The following is a 20,360-nucleotide window of genomic DNA, read 5'->3' on the forward strand; positions in this document are numbered from 1 at the left end:
GCGTCCGAGCCAGGAGAAGGCGAATCCCAGCTGGCTGACGCACACCGCGTTGCGCTGGGGATCTCGAAGGCAGCCGGACCCAACCCCCCCAGACCCGACAGCCGCCCCAGCCACGTGTTGCCTACGCCACGCGCCACCGACACCGAGTCGTCACCAGAACGATGCTGCGGCCACGCAGCTTCTCACACGGCTTTTACCCTCCTGCTCTCCCCGCCCCGGGGAGCCCCGCGTGATTCACCCGCACCTCCCCGGGGCCCAGGGAACCCAGTGCTGGGGGACACACCAGCCCCACAAACGGGAAGGCGCAGGGGACTGCGAGCAGCACCGTATCACTTGTAATAAAGGCAAACCCCCGCCCCGCTCTGCTTTCTCCCCACACAAGCTGTAACCAGCGGAGGAAACTCCTCCACTTCGACACCAGAGCACCATGACGCACCGAGAGCTGCGGGAGGCATCGCCAACGGGCGAGCCCCAGCCCGGCTCCTACGCTGCGTCTCAGCTCTCACCGAGGGGTAAGAGGTGGCATTTTGCACCTCGCGGCCGGAGCCGAGCTGGACGCCGCGAGGCCACACGCGCTCGCTGGATATTGTCACACACCGAAATCTCTTACCAGGAATCCGCCGCTTGTTCTTAGAAACTGACAGAGGATGTGGCGAGCGAAAATAGCAACGCCCACCTCCCCTTCCCCACGCCGCTTCCCGTCAGCGCGGCCTCCAGCCCGCCCGCCCGCAGCCCCGGGGCGAGCTCGCTGCAGGCCTCGCGCCACGGCCAGCCCGTCCCCGGGCTCCCCATCAGCAATTTCGGCAGAGACGCTAAAAGCTGGCTCGGCCGCAGGCGGCCAGGCTCCTTCGCCGACTGGCAAAGCCTTGGGAGGTGCCAGAGAGGCAGCTCGGCTTGCCCCAGCCTCCGTGCCCCCTGCTCCGCAGAGCGGCCATGCCGCGGGGCTCTGGCTCAGACACGCGCTGGGGGCCAGTCCTGTGCCGCAAGGGACGAGTACTGATCCAGAGTGGCTCCGAGTTGCAGCTGAAGCGCTGGCACAGCCAGCGACGAGCCAGCCTCAGCGCAGCACTGCAGCTCCCGTCAGGCACGGAGCCGGCACAGCCCGGCACCATCGTCCCCCTCCAGCACTGCCCGGCTGAGCCTTGGCAGCTGCAGGAAGGGGATCGCTCCCCCTGAGCCAAAGGGGAAACTGAGTCACAGCCCAGGTTCAGGAAGAAGCACTAATGCCACAAACACGGGAGGCCGAGGCCGGACGCTTCCCCCCGGGAGCCCTGCAATGCTGCGGACACGGCCCCAGGGCTTCCTTCTGCTACAGGAGCTGCCGCGGTCCTGCCTGGGCAGGGGCTGTTTGTGCAGCACCTCGCACCCGGGCGGGCTGCGGGGCAGAGCAGATGCCCTCTCTGGGCTGGGGAGGAAGAGGAGCGGGCTGGGGGCAGCGGAGGTGTGCTGGGCTCCATTTCAGCTCCCCCCCTCGGCAGTGCCCTCCCTGCTTCCCACCTGTTCCCTCCACCAGCCCCGACCCAGAGCAGGTTTCAGCCCCTGCCCCATTCACCGCAGCAGCTTGAGAGCAGCTGGCTGCACTGATTCACTGTTTAAAAAGGCTCTGGCTAACAAAAAAAAAAAAAAAAAAAAAAAATTAAAGCTGCACAAATAGATCGGGACGCCCTCCTGCCCCATCCCCTCCCTGCCTGGACAAAGCCTGGTCGCAGCCTCCCGCCCGCTGCAGCACGGGCACCTCTTCCAAATCCCGGCGCTGCTGTCAGGGGACTGTAACTAACCCCGTGCCCGGCTGCCGGCATTAGCGCTCGGGCAGAAGAAAAGATCAAAAGGGGCCCCTGGCAGAAGAAAGGCTCCCGACTGCTTCACTGCAGTGGGAGCGACCTGGAAACAGGGAGCCCGACAAGGTCCCCCCTTCCCTGTTCAAAGGGCAGTGGAGGGGCAGGCAGATGCCTTCCACCATCCCGATGTCCCCAGCAAAGCCGCTGTGCCAGCATCCCGAAACGCTTTGTGCCCCCGACCCCCTTCCCACCCGAGTCCGGGCACCTGCAACCGGACACCGGCGGAGCTTAGCAGATGCTGAGCCCGGCTTCTCCCTCTGCCCCGTCCCACCTTGTCAACCCGATCCCACCAACACCTGCCCGCGCGCGGAACAGACGCTCCCCTTTGTGCTGCTTTTGAAAGGCTCCCGAGCTCACCCCGCGCTGCACGGGCAGCACTCGCAGCCAGGAGCCGACCGCAGCCACAGGACTGACCGAGGGGGCTGCGTTTAGAGATGCTCGCTCATCTCTAGGCACCCCTCAAACCAGGGTCAGCATCATCATGAACAGCCTAATTTCCTCTCCCTCGAAGAAGAACGAGCAGCAGAAAGAGGAAGGGTTTCCATCAGATCCAGCAGCAAAACCGCTTTGCTGTTCCCCCGGGAACACTCACCACCTCCGTGCCAGTGATGCTGGCCAGCAGCTCGGTGATCGCCTCGCCGGTGAAATCGTTCACGGAGACCGTCAGGCCGTGGATCGCCGCTCCGATACTGCCCGTCGCAATCATGGAGGGGGGGTACATGGCAAAAGTGTAGTCTAGAGCCAGGACAGGAGCGCAAGGGGCAAAAAGAAGAAGCCGTTAGCAAGGATGTGCACGGTTAAGTTCTTGGGACTGGGATTTCCCTGGAAGACTAGAGAGGGCCAGGCAGAGGGGTCTGTCCAGCTTAGTGGGGAGAAATGGGAGTGAAACGACGGGGAACAGGCTGAGCATCGCAGCAGCAAGCTTCACTAAGCTATTTCTCTGGGCCTGTCTCACCAAAAGAAGTTCTGAAGATGAGGTTGCTCTACTGACTTAGAGCGAGCCTGCTAAAAGCGCAGATTCAACCCTGCCTTACCCTGGCCGCCCTCCTGCAGTCGCAGCCTGCACAGCAAGAGGGGTGGCATGGTGGCTTTACTCTTTCCTGGCATCTTCCAGGCACCCACAAAGAGCCCCCGGGACCGTTATCCCACTTTGTCAGGGATGGAAAACATCTCATGGAGCAGCAAAACATTCCCATTTGAATGAAGGCAGGCATTCGGTCCCCCAGAAAGCCCGGGCGCTGGAGACCAGCCCCAGGTTACCCAGCAAGCGTGACTCGAGCCCAGGTTATCCCGCTTGCAGTGGCCAGCCCACCCTCCCCGGCATCCTGGCGGGTGGCTCCAGCAGGAGCAGGCACCCACCTGTGGCACACAGGGCAATAAAGGTCTGCGCATGTTTCTTCACCAGCTCCATCTTGTCCTTAGGCAGCGGGAGGTGATGGAGGATGTGAGCCAAGAAATCATTCGCTATCACCGAGACCAGGTCCCACTTTAGCTTCTCCAGGACTAGAACCTCCCAATCCTGCAGAGTCAGACAGACAGACAGACAGCACGTTATTCAGCGGGGCTAGGCCAGGCAGAAACATTCACGAGATTCAAGGGCAGATAAGGCCAGTGCCTGAGGAAGGGCCAGTAAAACAGTACGATCCATGAGACAGGGAAGAAAAGAGGGAACGTCCCTGCTCTGCGACTATGGCGCAGATCCAGCCTTGAGCTGTTACAAAGCCCGGAGTAAAGATCAGAAGAGGAAGCGATAAATCTGGTTTCTTCTTTCCAAGGTGCAGTCGGATTAGCCTTCGACACTCCTCTGCTTTGCAAGGTTGCTGCAGCAGCCCACATAGGAGAACCAGAGCAAGGAGCAGCAGGCACACCATTCCCATATTCCTTCTCCATTCCCGAAAGGAGAGGCTGATGTCCAGGCTCCCAGGAGCAATCCAGCTTGGGGCTAACACCGTTGCAGCAAAGGGAACACAGAAGCTCACCTCTGTGCGCCCGGGGAGCCGGCCAGCGCGCCGACTCCCTCTTGCAGCGGCTCCTTGGCCCGAGCCGCAGGAGGCAATTGCTGCTGTGCAGCCAGCCCCTTCGCACAACACGAGAGGCGAGGGAAGGTGGGGGGAACACAGCTGAGCTTTCAGGGCTGCATCCAGACAGCCCAAGCTCCTGTACGAGATCGTCAATCCCTACAGAGCTCAGGGGCCGTGACTCGGTGCTGAGGTCTTCAGCCCAACAAACGCTGGGCACGCTGCCCTAAGGAGGAGGCCCAGGCTGGGCAGTAGCACGTTGGCAGAACCTCCCCTACTCATCATGCCTCTTCTCTGCCAAGAGAGCCTCCAGCCATGCTCAACAGAGCATCCCCAGCAGCTTTTTGGGGGAAGAGGCACTGAACAGCTGTGCTAACGCCCACCTCTCCCACTGACCTACAAGCAACAGCTCACCGGTGCTTCCCAGGTACATGCCAGCTGGCTGCCGATGTCTGCGTCCCGTGTTGCGGTGCTCTCTAAGCATCTAACAGAGATTTCTGCAATATCTTCCACGAGCCAGTCTGAGTAATCCGCAAGCTGGGGAACAGATGGCAGGAAGGCCGGGTGCCCCCCGCGGATTTCAGCTGGAGCCTGGGCTGCTCCTCTCATCTGCTCAGCCTCTCGCAGGCTCTTCCAGCTCTGGGCGTCAGTCCTTACGCCGACAAGAAAACCAAAGTGCAGAGCAGCTACGGGCAAGCATTTAGCAGTGTCATCACCCAGCAAGTCCTGCAGAGGTTTGGTACCAAAGCACTCATCTAGCAAGGTCTAAGCAAGGAGAGCCCCACGATTAGAGCCTTAGCACAGAATTTGGGACCCCTGCATTCAGTTCCCCGCTCTGCCATCAATGTCAAGGTCTACGTGGCTTAGCTAGAGTAGCAGCTGAATCAAACTCAGAGGCCACACACGTACTGGTCTCACTGGGCTGGGCGGCTTTGATGTTATGTCTGGGTACGACGATGCCTCCGACAGAGCAGTCTCAGGAGAGGCGAGAGCGGAGTCTTCCTAGGATCGTTTCCCTTCCCATCCCAGCCGGAATGTGGCGGGCAGCCCACACCCGGCTGCCTGAACTTCTCTGCCGGTCCCAATTCCCCCACATCCCGAGCGATGATGATCTCTGGCCTCCAACTTCTCTCATCCTCTGGATCAGCAGCAAATCTGGTTTTGACAACAGGGTCCAGGTATGCCAGAAAGGCCACAGAAGATGCCCCCATGTCCCTCCTCCCTGCTAGTGGAGGGGGGTGACAGTGGCCCTGAAGATGTGCTGGGAAAGGAAAACACCCTGCACGGGCTGAAGCTGCAGGTTTGGAAGGACAGAGGTGAATTGGGATTTGTATCAGGTATCTCCATTTCAGGGCCCAGTCCTACCCAGCAGAATATCTATTCTTTTTTCAAGTAGTCTAGGATTACAAGGTCAATGCTGCCCACAGACGTGCCAAAGGGCTGCCAGAACAGATGGATTTGAAGAAGTGAGATTTTTCGTAAGGGTAGATCTTCATTTTCTCTTTTTTTTTTTTTTTTAAACCCACTCTTTCCCCTTACACAACAATACCAGTTTTGAATTGCTGAAATGAGCAGCATTGCTCAACCTGCTCCAAATCCCCCATGAGGCCAAACGCGCCGTTTGCCATTTCACAGCCTGCACTTTTCCAACCAGAAAGCGGTGCTTTGCTAGCGCACGCTCACCAGTCTCCCATATGGATGGCCAGCCTGCTAGTCTTTCTACATTTTTAAGCCAAATGCACAGCATAAAAGCAAGAAGAAACTTAGCAACGAGCTCCAGAGCCTGAGCATCGCAGCACAGGTCACTATGAGGGTGCCTGATTCAACAGGGGGGGATTGGAACAGAGCGGGGAGATCAGGGTAAAAGAAATAAAAACAGGTAGTGTTGGCCACTGGTTAAACTGAAGAAGCACAGCAAGGTGGCAGAAGGAAAGGGCTGCTGGAGATGGAGAGCCCTGTGCCTTGTCCCTACCCGTTTCTCAGCTGGAACCCACTGAGGGCAGCAGGCTGGGAAAGCCGGCTGCTTGCTCGTGCACGAGCCCACTTTCTTGGGAAGGGGCACAGGACACTGCTGACACCTTCGGCAGTCACTGCCCCGAGGGCGAGAGGCTGAGGCAGCTCCAGCTGGACTTCTCCTCGCGAGCTGGGCGCGTGGCCCTTTTGCGGACCCAGGGAGAAGGTCAAAAGGAGGACCTGGAGATGGCTGCTCGCAAAGCAAACGCGAAAGGGATCACTACACCTGAGAGGGGAGCTCCTGAGTGCAGAGGGGACACCAGCCCAGCATCATCTGGGCTCTTGCTCCTTGTCTGTCTTCCCAGAGCTACAAGCCAGCTACTGGGAGTCACCAGAGGCACACGATGTGCACACTGGCATGGCAGAGAGCCTGTCCCTCCTGGGACACATCTTGTCCCAAGAAGATCCAGGGTGCAAGTCAGCTCAGCTGTGAGACCTCACCTGGGACAAGCTGGCTCCTGCCACACCAGGACTGATCCGGGACAACAGCCTGTCCATTTGCAGTGCACAAAAGCAGCTCTTCTCCAGCTACTACAGAGGTTTGTCATCGTCTTAAAAACCTCCTTGTTACAAAAGGCCTGATCCCGAGACCCAGCCGGCACTCAAGATGCCAGCTGAAGGCGCCAGGCGCCAGGGACTGTCACCAGCTCACAAGATTTAGCTCAGGGAAGCCTCTCTCCTGCCAAACCACCCTGGTTCCTTGCTTCTCTCCTGCTAACCCTGGGGACTTCCCGCTCTCAGAGCGGCATGTCAGAATCTCTGAATCACTTTATCTGTGGAAGAAGCAGAACAAAAGGCTGCAAGAGATAGGCAAGCAGGTTTGTGACAAAAGCACCACTTTGTATAGCAAACATCCTTTTCCTGGCATTTTGTTTTGCACCTAATTGCATTCATCTCTGCCTGGCTAATGAAAGAGAGGAACTAAGTGGAAAATGTTCCTTTGTTTCTCCAGCCTGCGGAGCCCACCCTCCCCATGGAAGGGCTGCAAGCTGCCAGCACTGCCCACTGAGCATCCCACTGCTGGGAATGCATCAGGTCCCCTTCTGCAAGATCCCCCAGGCCAGAGCTCCCCATGCCTGCCCAGCGTCTCTAGGGGTGGAAAGTGCACAGCAGCTGAGCTTCCCCTCTGCAAGCTTGCTCCCTTGATCTCTCCTGGCTGCATCCCACAAGAAAGAAAAAAAAAAAAAAAGAAGGAAGGAAAGCAGCTACCGTCTCCCATTGCCTCCCCCACTCTGACAAGGTGATCTCAGAGCACAGTCCTGTCGCAGTGAAACAGCCTCAAGCCCCTGGCTGCTGCCTCTGCACCCTCTCACTAAGACAGACCCGAGTCACAAGCAGAGCCTGCATTTGCAGAGCTGTAAATTGAGTAAAACAGACTGGGATGTGACAGTCACAGCAGCTTCTCTCCTTTTCGTGCAGTGACAGTCACTCTGTACATCAAGCTCTACCCTCAGCAACACCCACACACCCGCTGTGCCTACAAGGAGTCTGTAAAACATATCTGGCGAGGCTGCACAGGGAGCAGAGAGCCCAGCTCCTCTCTGCAGCAGCCCTGTCTGCAGGAGAGAAGGAAGTTGCGCTCGATTTTGTCACTCAAGTTGATAAGGTACCATTTTACGTTATCACAGACTTGATGAGACACCAGCAAAGCCAGAGCAGGCTGCGCTCCGTTGTGCTTGCAAGCTGACTCAAAAAGAGGGTGGAAAGAGCTGCTGATGTTGCTGCTGGCCACCCACCCTACCCAGCAGCTGAGACACAGCTACAGAAATGAGCAGCCATGAAAGTCCATTTGCAAATAGGAAATCTGGGGCAAACGTTTGTTTCCATCCCCCGACCAGAGAGCAAGGCTGGATGTCAAGGGCAAAGGTGCCAACTTCAGATGCAGAAAGAGTCACATCTATCCGACCCATGCAACAAGCAGAAGGTAAAACAGTAAGACACAAGCATGTCTTCTGGGAAGTCAATGCTCTATCAGAAGCGAGCATCCCTTTCTACTCAGCTGTTATCTCTCTTCTTTTCACTTCTCATGGCCTGCTGCCACTGCTGCTCCCTTCCTTATCTACCTAGTGGCTTGATCCTGCTTATGGTCTTTGCTAGGAAATACCTGGCAGTTTGCAAAACTGACCTTAGGTCAAAGATTTCAGAGGCAAGCCAATGTATTAGGGGCAAACCAGGCAGATGAAGGTGATCTATAACTGCTCTCCCCAACCTTCAAGCAGCTGAACACCCTCTTGCACAGGCCAGAAAAACCTTTATTAAAAAAATAAAAAAAAAAAGAAAGAAAGGTAGGTTAGGTAACGCCCTTGACGGAAATCCAACTTCCTCCAAATGGACAAGTCCCTCGTTGCATCATTTCCTTCTCCCTAGAATAACTTCATCAAGATTTTGTTTCAGATGTGTCCTTTCTAAACCGCTGAGCTACTGCCAAGCATCCCGGCAAGAGAAGGCAGCAAACCTACTGGGAAAGTGAGCCAGCTTCCTCCGGCAGGCCGGGGAAGACACGCTGGAGGCCGAAATGGCACCGATCCACGAGAAGAGGCCAGGATGCACCATTGTCCAAACCTTGATGGAGAAGCTCCCCTTCCCCTCCCCACCCTCTTCCACTGCAAGATTGTGAAAGAGAAGTAACATTACCACGATTAGCACAGAGGAGGAGAACAGCAGCTCGCCCTGGTTTTGTAATCAGGGTATTAACTCTTGTCAGGTCCCAAAGCAAAGACAAATCCTTCACGTAGCTGCAGACATTACCTCCACTCCCTCTTTACGGTGGAGAGCAACGGGAGACTGGAGCAGCATCTGCTCCCAACAGGGTTAAACATCTACTGAAAGCAAGCCTCGTGGCGGGCGGGGAAAGATGACCACCAGATCACGGGCTACAGAGCATCTCCTGCCCAGACGTCTGCGAATGCCTCCGCACCTCTCCTGAAGGGCTGTGGCTGGTTTGCGATGCCTTCTGCTCAGCCCTTTGGCTAGCACCGACTACCAGGAATAAACCCCCACACTGCGGAGTGCTCACGGCCATCCCTTTGGGAAAGAGAAAAAGGATCCTATTTGCCTGAAAAAGTTATCTTTGGCTATCCCAGGAAGGGACTTTTGACCCCCAAAATGAAGCCATTCTTGTCCACCTCAACTGCGTATTGATTCCGGAGCACAATGATGAAAGAGATCCGTGCTAACCATCCGGCTGCGCCTCCTGTTGCACAGGGAGCAACCCAGGATCCTGGTGGGAAAAAAGTACAGGGAAGGAGAATTCCAGTACTGAGACCTGCACAATCAGAAGCGAGCAACAGGCGGCAGACAGCACTTTCCTCCATCTCCACCCCAATGCTGCCAGGAGGAGGGAGGAGGGAAGACGAACATTGTGGCACTGCTTAGCCACAGCTTCCTGCTGACAAACCTCTGGGGGGAAGAAATAAAAAAGACTCTGAGTGAGGAGGCATTAGCATTTGAGTGCAAGAGTGAAGGAAAGCCTCCGGGGATGTTGCACACGCTCTGCCCACTCCCCACCTGCACATCTCCTAACTGTTCTCCTTTGGAAGAAGCCTGCTGCAAACACAGCTCAAGATTCAACTGAAGAAAGCAAATCCTCACCAAGAATAAACCACCAAATAAATCAGAATGAAATACAACTGGGATCTGTGGGAGAGATGCACAAAGTGCCCACCAAGACCAATTCCTTGTAGCTGAAGGTCCATGCTGCAGGAATTGCTAGAATTTGCTGCGACAATCTCCCCTAGTCTGCAGGGATGATGCCAGGACTCTGTAAAGCCTGGATCAGAGAGGGAGATAGAGGTGAAGCATGGCAGTAAGTTCACCTTCCTGCAACCTATATTCCTGTTGGGCAGAGAGCTTATCCACCACTCTAAAGGGACAGAAATCTGACAGTTGCCCGCAACGTGCATTTTCACAGAATCATAGAATGGTTTGGGTTTTGATCAGCTTCATGCTCCTGAGGGCATGGAGAGCACTGTCCATGCTTCGAAACGCAGCCTGCTTGCCTACAAGAAGGCTGTCAGGCACTTTCTGCTCAGCTTGTTGCCTCTGCAACAAACAGAGACTTTTGCTGGCCCAGGAGAAAAGTGAATGCAAACCAACTCCCGTTCCCCCTGCCTTTTTTTTCCAGCTAAATGTTAACCCCCTCGTTATCACAGGGCCAACAGGAACCCTCCTGTTACAGGCTGGGATTAGCTTCATGTGATGGATCCTCATCCTGGGAAGATACCCACGCAGAATCCATCGCTGGATAAGGAGGTGCTCTCAAGGATGAAGCTTTACTGACAAAGCAGGAGAAAGCCTTCGCACACAGATTTTGGGTCAGCAGGATACCGCAGCACGACCGCAGCTCAGCATCCAGAGAAGGAGCAAGCACTTGTGTTTCCTCTGTGCATTCCCATCCCTCACCACTGCTCACGGTTACGATCCACATACTTTTTTCCATGAGTGCTACTTAAGGCAACAACCACCTACAAATGACTACCGGGAGAGAGGTAAGGAGGTGAGGGGATTTTCCCCAGTCTTCACTGGCACTTGGAAAAACCATGTTCATACTAGAGTTCCCCAGTTACCAGAACTGCCTTCCGATTCACACCTGAAAGTTTTGTGGGTTCACTCCCCACCCTGGGGATAAATCACACTCAGATCATCTCACCCACCCCAGCCCAAAAAAATAGGTATTTAATAAGGCGATGACTAACCCTGAGAAATTCTCGTAGGCAAACCGTCTCCAGGGATGTTTGTTACTCGAAGCGAGGTGACAGTTTCCTCCCGAGGGCTCTGATCTACCGGCACGGAAGGCCCCCAAGAAAAGGGGTTCTCCAATTTCCTCCCCCATTAGTGAAGCTGAACTCAGAGGTTTGGATCTTTGCTTTGAACTTTTATCAGACATGAAAATGCTTTGCCTTTCAAAGCCTACACAGCTTCTGCCTGAGCATATGATGGGAGAGGCAAAGTAGCCCTGCTTTAACTCAAGGGTGCGGAGCAGGACCTGGCCAGCAGCAAGGTTCCACTCATCTCCATCACCCTGGCAGCACTGTCAGCCTTGACAGTACAACCCAGCCAGCTGGATCCCAGGTCAGAAAAGCTCCCACCCGTTTTGCTTGTTCACTCTCCACTTAAAGCTTCATTTTCCCTCCTGGTGTGGAAATGCATCTCCCACGTCATGGCCCTCTGCAGCCGGGGCAAGTCAGAGCCACACGCCCCAGCGGCAGCCCCCGCCTCGTGCCCCGCCGGCTGCGCAGACAGGAGCCTTTGTTCTCCAGAGCTGTCACTCGAGAGCGAACCAGCGCCTGGGATCGAGCTCAGCGTGGCAGCTCCGCGCTGGCAACGAGCACTTAAGGCACAAGGAACTTCCTCTGTAACCTGGAGGTGACAATTCTGCTTCCCACAACAGGGAGGATGGAAAGGTCTCCACCAACAGACATCACACCCACCGGGGCAAGGAGGAGAGAAGGTTGGTTGGGGAATGCGGAGGAAGGTGAAGAAATGGGAGAAAGAGAACAGGAAGAGACACGGAGGCAGGTATGCTGCCAAGTAGCAGGATGCAGGAGATAAGAGAGCTGGGGAGGAGGTAGAGGGCTCTTTGAGATAGGGGTGGTTACCAGGAGCTGCTGAGGCGTGATGGAGTTGTCTGTGTAAATGCAGAGTTTCTCCACGGTCAGGGGCATGGTTTCTCGCAGCTTTGAAGCCAGGAGCATGCAGACCGCTCCCAGAAGCTGCAAGTGATTTTTCCGCATGGGGACTGACGACAGGTAGCGATCCACGTAATTCATGGCCAAGGGGAAGACCTCTTCTTCACACTTCTGCTCCTCGCACACCTGACAAAACCCAATTACAAAAATAAAAAAAAATAAAAGGAAGTTTTAATCAGCACAGGACTCCCCAGATCCTGCCTGCACCGCAGCTTCAAAGCTTCTGGTCGTGCTGGTGTTTCACACTTGTCTGCAGGGCTTTGAAGGCACCTCGGTGCTAAGGAGAAAGTTAGCTACAGGCGTCATGCCTCTGACTTCGGTGGGACTACAGCAGCAAGTCTGACCAATGCCTTAAGACTTCATCTTCCTACGGAAAGCTGCAGAACTTTTTTGTGCCCTCTTTCTAGCTACATATACGTTAAGACCAAAATTGCTTTATTTGGCCCCTTTTTTAATGTTCCCCATTAGGGATGTCTCCAGCCAGCTCTACAGCAAAGCTGCCATTTTCTGATCTGCGGGGACTGGGGACCTCTGGAAAAAATGAGCAGTTCCAGCATATCTGGACCTAATAGTGCAGGATCCACAGCCACTTCCGGCAATTCCACCTTAAGTGGTCCAGAGACACGAGAAGAATCAATGGCAGAGCCCAAATCAATGGTCAAGTCCGAAACCCTTCCTCCTCCCTCAGCCACACTCACACCACAGCCACAAACAGAATCCAGGAGCTCCGAATTTCACTCCTCTGCTCTTATCTCTCAACCAGTATCAAAACACTGGTCATATTTAACTTCCTTCTTTCAACGCAACCATAAAAATATTGAGGTTTCTCCTCATACAGCAGCAAACACCACTGCTCTCCTTCCAGCAGCGGCCGCCTCCCCCTGCACAGGCTGCCGTAGCGCCGGGGACACCGTAGCGCCGGGGACACCGGCACCAGGGCCACGACTGCCAATGCCACCCGCTTCTCGCCTGCCCGCGGGGCTTCGCAGGAACGGGCTCCAAAGCAGCACTTCTCTAACGACCCTTCTCAGAAAGGGAATTGCAGTAACAGGGCAATAATAGCGGGGGGCAAACCCAACCTTTGAAAAGCAAGATGTTGATTATTTTGACAGAAGCAGGCAGCTTCTTGCAACAGCGGCAGGAGTGGAGAGCAGGCAGGCTCCGTCCCAATGTCATTTGTCCTGTTCTTTCTTTCTCTATCGAGGCTGTTCACTCTGCTCATCTCATGAAGAGGCCCATGAGATTTTCCCCCACTGAACTGTATCCCGCAAAGAGCCGTATTCATTTTTAATTTAGGGAAGTAAACGGTAGTGATATTATTTTCCCCCTCTAACCAGGCATTTTCAGCCCCATTCAGGAAACGCAAGTCTCTAGCCTGCCGGGTGCACAGCTGAGCTCTCTGCCCAGAAGTTTTGGGGAGCAGGGTGCGAACGTGGGGGCCGACAGCAGCGTGGCAGCATGCCGCCGGGGTCGGGGGAGCACAGGCGGTGAGTTCGGGGGGGGGGGGGGGGGGGGGGATCTGCTCCCCAGCATGGGGCAATCGCATCTTCTAGCACAGCCAGCACTCACCGGGATGCTGCCCCGCTGCAGACTGCTTTCCTCGCCAGCCTCCGGACCCTCCACGCACAGCCCCCTTCCTCCCCAGCGGCATAAATAAGCTGTGATTCTATGATTCGACAGCCCCCCCATACCGGGGACCCGGCCTCCGGCGCACACCAAGCCCCGGGACCTCAGGGCTTTCCCGTCCCCTGACCCTTGCACCCCTGCACCAGGCGACCTCGCCGAACGCCCCCTCCCCAGCGACCACGGGCCGGGTGCTTGTGTCCTGCGCTTCCCCCCGCCGCCAGCTCCCTCCCGCCGGAGCGGGAGCGGCCACGCTTGCAAGCGCGGACGGCGGGCGAGAAAAAGCGCCGGTGGCCGGGCAGGGAGCCGGAGCTGCGGCGGGAGAGGCGGCAGCAGGGGGGGTCCCGTACCTCCAGCATCCAAAAGGCCAGCATCTTCCGCATGTAGGGCTTGATCTCCCGCTGCACGCACTGGAAGTAGGAGGCGCGGGGGCTGTACCGCTCCTCCTGGCTCAGCAGGTTTTGCAGCACCCGCCGGTCCCCCAGCAGCTGCGGGTCGCGCCCGGCGCGGGGGACGCGGGGGACGGCTTCCACGCACAGCAGCTCCATGGGCGCGGGCAGGAGGGCAGCAGGGCAGGCAGCAGGGCGGGCAGCAGGGCGGCAGGGCAGGCAGCAGGGCGGGCGGGCAGGAGGGCGGCAGGGCGGGCAGCAGGGCGGCAGGGCAGGCAGCAGGGCGGCAGGGCAGGCAGCAGGGCGGGCAGGAGGGCAGGAGGGCAGCAGGGCGGCAGGGCAGGCGGCAGGGCAGGCAGGAGGGCAGGAGGGCGGCAGGAGGGCAGCAGGGCGGGCAGCAGAGCGGGCGGGCAGCAGAGCGGGCGGGCAGGAGGGCAGCAGGGCGGGCAGACACCCCGCCGGCTCCGCTGCAGCCGCCGCGGGACGCCGGGAACTGGCGGCGCTCCCAGGGGGCGGGGCCGCCGCCCACCCCGGGCCGACCCGCGGAGCCCGGGCGGCCGAGGCGCGCCGAGGGGGCGGGGCCACCGCCGCTTCCCGCCAATCCGCGGGCAGACCGGCAGCGACGCGCCGAAACCGGGCGGTGACCACGCCCCCTCGCGGGGGGGGGCGGGGCGAGAGGCGCGCCGGCGGGCTGCTAGCACGTGTGGCGGCCGCCGGGCGCTGCTGCCATGTTGGGGGGGGGGGGGACGGACGGACAGACGGACGGACAGCGCGACCGGCCGCCCCCGGGTCTCGCCCCCGCCCTCCGCTGCGGCGCCAGCGGCCGCACGTTGCCTGCAGGGCCGGTGCCCAGCTCCGCAGGCCGGCCAGGCTGCAGAGGCGCAGCCGCGGCGCTGGCAGGGAGGCTTCTGCCAACCCAACCTTTACAGATTTCTAAGAGTAATTTATTCAGTATTTAGTCCTATACCTTTTTTTTTTTGGGTGCGTGTGTGACCAAAGTCCTCCAGGACTATGAAAATAATCAGCTGTGCACATACTTGGAGCCGGTCCGTACCGAGCCTGCTGTCTTCCAAAAGTTACCCCCATGTTACTACTGCTGCAGCTCCACGGGAGATAGCAACCTCAGTGTCTGCCCAGATAAGGCTTCGTCAGGCTCGGCTGTTTTTTCAGAATAATTAACAATTGTTTGGAAATGCCTTTGCAAATTTTACACCAAATGGCTATTTACTCTAGGAATTTTAAAGTCTTTTGAGTAAGTTTGCGCTGTGACTTCCACAGCACAGGATTTGCTCCGCATGGGTACCTGAGCCTGCTTCTGGTTCACCCAGCAATAATTGCTTTCTGGTATGGAAATTTGAAGACGACGGGCTGTAATTCTGGCCACGTTGCTCTGATGTTTGTTACTGGCTACAAAAACTGAGATGTCTTGACTTCGCTGGTGCCAATAGGAAGGGTCAGAAAACAGGATAAAATGTACCACAGATTCTCTAATTGGCAGGGGGAATGCCTTCAAGCTTGCAAATTAAAAGCTCCTCACCGAGCTGACAGAATTAGCTCAGGAGGTCCATTTTTTATGAAGGTTCCCAACACCAGTTGCGAAGGCAACACGCCCGAATGGGCTGACCTGCCTGCATAAGCCTCTTCACCGGCAGGCCAATGCCACAACGTGGCATTTGCAGCAGCTGTTGTGACCAAATGATTGTAATCACCAACCTGAGAGGTGGGAAATACATTCCAGGCTGCCAGCATCTCTCGCTCTGCTAGATCACGTCATTCCCTGCCAACTCTGACTGCCCTGCCCTCTGAAATGAAGCACCTCAGCAGTACGCACACCCGTAACGCTTCGTTGCGCAGGGCAGTATATCCCATTTTACAGCGCAGTATGGCTGGGCTGAGAGCACGGTACGGAGAATCGGACGGAGACAAGCCCAAGTTCAACTCAGCAATAATCCGCATCTGCAGTCCTGGAGAGGAAGCTGCTCGTGTTCAGAAGGGAACGGAGCAATGGAATTTGTAGCAATCAAGGACTTTTGGGATTCGGTGTCATATGAAAGGGACTCGGCTGGAACACCTCTGACCAGTTCTGCTGGAGGTTTGCTCAGTGCACACACTTGTATGTATTTTTCGGCTAAGGAACAAAGAACCAAAGGAGTTGGCAGTGGAGTGATTGGCCACAATAGCTACTCGCCCCACACAAGTCACTTCTATGGATGCCATTTTGACACATTTAGTACTTTTTTTTTTTTGTATTTTCAGTCATGTAAAAAGAGTCTTTTAATGAAGAACAAACATACGAAGTTAATAAGCGTAAGTAAAACAAGGCTGAAGTCTTTGTTCTCCCTGCTCAGGATTTTTTTTGTGTTGAAAATGAAAAACATCTTTTTGATCAGAGGTTTAGAGGTTCAAAACACTACTCATGACAGTGAACACAAAGGTCACATACATAACACATTGCACACACTGGAATCCCATTTCTACACTTGTACAGATGGCTTTCATTTTCTGCAAGGTATATGATACATTGCAAATTTTTAATGATGCCATCAGCGTTGATTTGTTGTGCTGAATGCCCTGAGAACACCGTATAGCACGGTGATGCGGAACTGGAGAAAAGAAAGGGGGAGAGAATTAGATCAATCCCATCCCTGCCTTAAAATGAAAAAGAGGAATTTTTGTAGGTGAGATGAGATTCCCAAATCCCTTTGCCAACTAACTTTCTTTCACCTTACAAATAAATCTTCCAGTGGTGTGGGCAAGAAATATTTGAAGAATCTATGGGAGAGATTTCTGTGGACCAGTCAGCTGGTTTTAATCCGGGATGACCCCCCCTGCTCCACTCCCCCACTCTTTCATTGTGAGTAGCATCCCCCGTTCGTGCAGGGGAAGAGAAGGGCCCCATGTCCCACATTTTTAGTAAAAATAGACAGCAGCTATTTTCTTTAGTCAGGCAAAGGGAAACCACAGCACTGGGTTCTTGGGCCTTCTGGTTTCTGGGCTGTGCCTTTTGAAATTGAAAGTTTCAGGCCCTTTCCCAGACTTCATGGTCTTTCTCCTGTTTCCCAGTGTCTGCACGGCGGTTCTGACACAGCCCGTTCAGCTGGAGCTGGGCTCGGTGGCAACCGTGGGCCATAGGACACGGAGGGGGAAAATGAAGCCTGTTGCATAAGAAAGTGTTCCTTCCAGATGATGACTTGGCAAAACTGATGCCTCTGCAAGCCACATTATCAGGCTAGAAAGGCAAATTACAGACTGCAGGCGTCCTAAAAAGCCTATTGTGTGGGTGTGCGGAGGGAAAAGAGAAAATTCCAGGAAAACCAAATTTTGGTCACTGTTGTCCATAGATAGTCAGCTTCCTGGCTTTGGCAAGAGAGAGCACAGCAATATTAAAAAAGGAAATTCCTTCAGAGTAAAAATTAAAAAACCTGCTGGCCTCCAGACTTCCAGGATCTCAAACCAGAAATGTTATTCTTTGCTGAATCATAAAGGGGGCTCATATTTTTGGTATGTTGATGATGAATTTAAAAGGGTGACCAGCAGCTGGAGCTTTTAAAGGGGTAATGCAGATGCAGGTCCGATTCTGATGGGCAGCTGGTGTCACCCGTGGGCTTGGATGGAAGCTAACGCCATGTATCGGGATGGCCATTCAATAGGGGCGCGTCCGTAAGCTCCTCGCCGCAGAAAGTTAGGTACGTCACTTTGCATCAGCAGTGGGCCTGGCTCTGAAGGCTTTTAACAAACGTGACCAGCACCTTTTCACGCTGGTTTCTATGACTTACATTTTACATCCACCTTCCGTCCAGTTTTGACCTACCAAGAGCTAAGCCATCTTCTTCCTTGGTCATAGTGCAACTATAGTGTCATCAGTGACATCAAACTGAAACCACTTAACATACATGAAGGGCTTGAAAACCAAATCCAATGAGAAAATAACTATATAATTTGCTGTAGGAAATCCCCAAAATAAAATGAAAAACAGGTACCATTTTGTGCATGTGTGAGAAGGAGTGCAGACAGTAGTTCACACTTTCTGGTTTGAGGATTTCAAAGCACTGCTATATTTCTCATCCAGTTTTCCCTAAAGCAGAGAGATATTGCAGCTATTCCCAGCAGGAAAGAACAAGGGCTCTGGCACAGAAGGGCTAGCAAAGACGCCGTGGCAGTTTGGTGTCACAGTCTGTGCTTGCCAGTCCCTGCTGCTTTAGAGGGAGCTGAGCCGTGTTCCCCGCTCGTTCCACCGTTCCCTGCTCCAGTGGGCAGGAGAGCTGAGGATTTCTTGGTCTCGGGTCCCATGCTTAAACACCAGACTGCCGTCTCCCCTCTGTAGCTGGCTCTCTCTCCTGTCTCATATCTTATTCATTCTTAGAACAAATGCTTTCACTGAATTGAAGGGAAGTTTGGTTGAGTACAAGTTTAACATTTGACCCAGGGGACGTGTTTCCTAATATCTTTCCCATTACTGGCAACCACGGCATTCCCTTTCCTCTGACTTGGTCAGACTTTTGAGTACAACTAATTAGTTTGGAGTGATATCATCTGAATACTGAATCTTAGATATATCCAGTAATGATATACATGAGAATTCTGAAGAAGAAAGCTTGCTGCTTCCAAGGTCAAAATACAGCTTTTTCATTGACTTAAATCCCCTTATTGGAGCAGGTTTTGGTACAGCTTGGACCAATGGTCTATTTAAACAAAAACAGAAGTGTGACTCTTGATAGTGTTTGGGTTTACACTATATCCATCACTTCTGTATCTGAACATGCCTGTTCCTGGGATATATATCAATTTAATAATGAGTTCCTTAACCAAGATTACTGAAGGAGAGAAACAGTTGGAAAGTAGGGGAGCCCTTCGCTTAGGCAGCTTCCAGAACAGAACAAAGAAGTGATTGGAAGGAGGTGTGAATGGATGAGAAGAGATACATTTGTAAACAGGCACTTAGCAAGCAATTCACTACATCTTTTGGCAACTCATTTAGGAGAAAATTTCCAGAAGTGGCTATGGCTTTGGAGTGTCTCCATTTCAGAGCAGCTGGGCCAGATCTGACTCCAGTGGGGCCAGCCCAGTTTGCCTCAGCTAACCATTTAGGCCAGCAGAGATTTAAGTGTAGTGTCACCTGACTTTTTATGAAAAGCATTAGAACAAGTTTGTCTTCATCTATCATTTTAGCAGCTGTTTTCTGCCTTAGTTCCCTTTTCCTAACGAAATCTAAAATTAAGTCACATTTTCATTGACTCAAACTCATACCATAGTGAGCCATCCCCAGGTGAATGTTCAGTTTTGCTCCCAAATCAGGCCTTTTAGAAACCAGCCAAATTCAGCTGGTAAAGATAGAAAGACCGACCATAGAAAAAAATGCAAAGCTGAAACCAATCAATTTCAGAAAGCAAACTGGGCTTGGAAAGCCCCCAGTTGCGATATATTTAGTTCATTTCAGGGGATTATCTGTGGTCGCCAATTATGCAAATTGTTAAAAAATACTGCCCTGAATTTTACATACAAAATACATCTTTTCTACAACACCCTTCCCTTGTCCATCCTTCCTGCCTTTTCCTGCCCTGCCCTGAATTGATCTTGCTGCCTACGTCTTATGCACCCCATTCGGTAGATTAGATGCGTTTGGGTTTTTCTAAGAATTTTTGGTTGCATGATATTTTTCATTTGATGTGGCAAGCCTGGTGCCTAGCGCCTGTTTGCCAACGCAAACTGCCAGTCAGCGAGTCAGAGCCAGCTCAAGGCTTCTCAGCAGCGCAGGCAGAAAGGGAATTTGCCATGGCTGTACTGGAGAAAGGATCCGTCCTGCCTGGTGAAGTGATGAGGAAGCAGGGACTGGCCCAGCTGGAGCAGGGAGAAAGGAAAATCCTTGAAAGCTAGGCTCAGTGCTCCTGCGGCAAGAAGTCGAGTCTGCTATGGGATGAGGTGCTTTGCAGCACCGCGAGCCTGCGTCCCAGCTGTTCACTGCACAGTAGCACCCAGCCACATTTTCCAGGACCCCACAAAGCAAAGCAGGCAGCAAAATCATGACAGTAGGGCTGGAGCCGGCCAGCACTCCTGAAGAAACAGGGTCTGATAGACTGAGCACTGGTCTTGCAGGCAGGATGGCTGGATTTTAATCTTGGCTTGGCCAGATATTAAATGGGGATGGAGGGGGGGGCAGGTCTCTGCCCAAGTCTGGACTAGGAGGATTGTTCCCTTTACAGGGGCAGAGGGGACCACGGCAGGACAGAACAGAGGGTGGGCTCGGAGCGGGTGTGCAGCCGCGCTGCCGGCATTGCAGTGGAAATACTGTGGGACCGAGCTCTTGCCAGCAATGGGCAGGCAGGAATCTCATCAGATCAGTCAAGTCTGTGCTAAGTTCGGTTCCTTGGAGGGAGGGAGGTCTATGCTGTGTGCATGTGAGTGCTTTGGGGGGTAAAAAGAAAACGATTGATATCCCACTTGACTTCCCCCACTTGTAGTGCACCTGGCTTGCTGTTACCTTCCAGCGCAGGCTGAGCATACCCTACGAGGGCTTTGAACTAGAGACAGACCTTACAGGCGAGAAGCCTTTGCCATGAGCTTGCTGGCTGCACTCGGTTCACCCTTGGTGTAACTGAAAGGAAACATCTTGTACCAGCCCCACATCAGCCAGAGGGTGCTGAGCTGAGCCGCTCTCACGTCCAGCACAGCAGCTGTGTCTGTGCGTGGCAGACCCTGCTCTGACACCCCAGGGACCATCCCAAAGCCCACTGTCTTTGCTGCCAACCTGGCTTTACCACATTAAGGCAACGCATGCGTAGCGTATGTGTCCTC

The 20,360-nt window shown here is 54.4% G+C and overlaps 1 protein-coding gene across 2 annotated transcripts in view; it reads right to left on the reverse strand.

The window, feature by feature from the left end:
* CCND3 (cyclin D3) overlaps positions 1-20,360 on the reverse strand; it is a 45,552-nt gene that overhangs the window by 774 nt on the left and 24,418 nt on the right. Inside the window, exons 1-4 of one of the 2 annotated variants that reach the window (XM_075722373.1) lie at positions 13,530-13,727; positions 11,467-11,682; positions 3,198-3,357; positions 2,431-2,573 (exon numbers count right to left, since the gene is read on the reverse strand). In XM_075722373.1, the coding sequence (XP_075578488.1) occupies positions 2,431-2,573; positions 3,198-3,357; positions 11,467-11,682; positions 13,530-13,727 (717 nt within the window). Of the gene's footprint in view, positions 1-2,430; positions 2,574-3,197; positions 3,358-11,466; positions 11,683-13,529; positions 13,728-20,360 lie in introns of those variants that run through there. The other variant, XM_075722374.1, reaches the window with a different exon arrangement.

Source organism: Pelecanus crispus, chromosome 17, assembly GCF_030463565.1.
Source record: "Pelecanus crispus isolate bPelCri1 chromosome 17, bPelCri1.pri, whole genome shotgun sequence".
Classification (NCBI taxonomy): Eukaryota; Metazoa; Chordata; class Aves; order Pelecaniformes; family Pelecanidae; genus Pelecanus; species Pelecanus crispus.